Genomic DNA, 2376 nt, shown 5'->3' on the forward strand with positions numbered 1-2376 from the left:
GACCAGTAGTTCTACAACTCTGCCGAATAAACTCCGTACAAAATTCCACAGATTCTTCTCCTAAATAACTCTCGGCTATACAACCTTCCGGATAACAATAATTTCGAACATAACTTTTTAACACTTTATTGAAGCGTTCAAATTGATACATCCATCTGTAAAAAACAGGTCCACACAAGTGCAATTCCCTAAGCAAGTGCACTGTGAGACGTATCATTACATCGAAAAATGAGGGGGGGATATCTTTTCCAGGTCACACAAGGTCAGCACCATATTGGATTGCATTTTATCCAACTTTGATACATCGACGACTTTGTTGCACAAAGAATCGAAAAATAAAGACAATCTAATTATGATAACCCTCACATGTTTTGGAAGAATAGAACGAATTGAAACCAGAAGGAGCTGTTGAAGAAGTATGTGACAGTAATGGGACTTGAGCCCAAATAACTTCATATCTGGTAAAGATACACAATTTTTGATGTTCGATAAATGTCCATATGGATGTTTCATCGACGCAAGGGATGATAATTTTTTTCTTTTTTCATCCTTCGAAAGAGTGTAAGGTGCAGGGGGCAAGTAAGTTCTTTTTCCTACTTTTTGTGGAGCTAAATCTGTCCTAACACCCATTACAATCATATCATTCCGGGATGCTTCACTATCTTTGGACTTATATTTTATATTTAGAAAAGTCTCGATCAGATTATCACACACGTTTTTCTCAACATGCATTATATCGAGATAATGACGAACATGATGATATTTCCAATATTCTAACTCAAAAAATATTGACTTTTTCTTCCAAGGACAGTCCACCTTTTTCGACTTCTTATTTGCTTCATTACCAAAAGAAAAAAAAATTCGCTCCTCCTGCCTTAACACCTCTTCTCCAGAAAGGGGCTGACTTGCCTCTCCTAATTCTTGTTCGCCATTAAAGGCTGCTTTTTTCTTCCTATAAGGGTGATGTCGAGGCAAGTATCGATGATGACCTTGAAAGCACATTTTTCTTGAATGAGGTAAATATTTCGCCACCGTATTCTCACCACATACTGGACAAGCCATATAACCCTGATTGACACAACCCGACAAATTTCCATATGTCGGAAAGTCATTTATGGTCCACATCAATATTGCCCTTAGAGTGAAAAAAGACTTGGTATGGGCATCATATACATTTGGTTCACCTTCTTCCCAAAGTTTCTTCAAATCGTCAATGAGCGGTTGTAAAAACATATCAATATTATTACCCGGTTCCTGTGGACCGGAGACTAAAACTATTAACATCATGAATTTCCTCTTCATGCATAACCATGGAGGCAGATTGTATGTAGTTAGTACCACTGGCCAGCAAGAATATCTATTGTTTAAGCCATTATTATGCGGGTTTATACCACTTGCCGCCAAAGCTAAGCGGATGTTTCTTGGCTCATTTCCAAAGGTTGGCCAAATGTAATCAACATTCCGCCATGAAGGGGAATCGACTGGATGGCGCATCAGTCCATCTTCGACTCTCTGCTCAGCATGCCAAGTCATTAGCTTAGCCGTAAAAGCAGATTTAAACAGTCTTTTAAACCTAGGAATGATTGGAAAATACCACATAACTTTGGTCGGAACATTAATCCTTGGTTCGCCATCCTTCCCAACCTTCCACCTAGATACACGACATTTCGGACACTCGGTAGCATCGACATTTACATCTCTGTACAGAATGCAATCGTTCGGGAAAGCATGGAATTTTGTATATTCTAGGCCTAAATTAGATAGGGTTTTCTTTGCTTCGTAAGCATTAACCGACAAGACATGATCTTTAGGCAGTAAGGACCCGACAGAAGTGAGTAAATCAGTAAAGGCACTATCGCTACCACCAAACCTCGCTTTCCAGTTATGTAGTTTTAGCATTGAATCTAATTTGGTGGAATCACTACCCTCGTCCAAAGGTTGTTCGGCATCCTCACGAACCTCTTAAACTCGTAGGTTTCTTTGTCGTAATCCTCGTGGGCCGCTTCACAGATATTAGGCATTTTTTATTCTGCATCAGGAATATGGTCTTCTGAAGAAGGGCCTGAAGAGGAAGCGGAACCGGAAACGGTAGCGGGTAATTTACTATCAAAAGACGACCTAGTCTGCTCCCCATTTCAAATCCAATTAGTGTAACCCAAACTAAAACCTTTTTTATACAAGTGTCCCCTAATTATTTTTATCGAAAACTTCTTAAAGTTAACGCATCGTGCACATGGACAAGGTATTTGCTTAGGATCTTTACAATTTTGTTCAGCATACATCAAGAATTTCTAGACACCAATTTCATAATCTAACGTTTCTCTATCCGCTGAAATCCACGACTTATCCATAATTGTTCATATACCTACAAATTTT

At 39.0% G+C, this 2376-nt stretch overlaps 1 protein-coding gene across 1 annotated transcript; it reads right to left on the bottom strand.

The window, feature by feature from the left end:
- Nucleotides 1-216: 216 nt before the first annotated feature.
- LOC141714066 (uncharacterized) lies at nucleotides 217-1899 on the bottom strand. Its single transcript, XM_074517608.1, has one exon. The coding sequence runs from the start codon at nucleotides 1897-1899 to the stop codon at nucleotides 217-219; it is 1683 nt and encodes a 560-aa protein (XP_074373709.1).
- Nucleotides 1900-2376: the final 477 nt, after the last annotated feature.

Source organism: Apium graveolens, chromosome 3 (assembly GCF_009905375.1).
Source record: "Apium graveolens cultivar Ventura chromosome 3, ASM990537v1, whole genome shotgun sequence".
NCBI lineage: Eukaryota > Viridiplantae > Streptophyta > Magnoliopsida > Apiales > Apiaceae > Apium > Apium graveolens.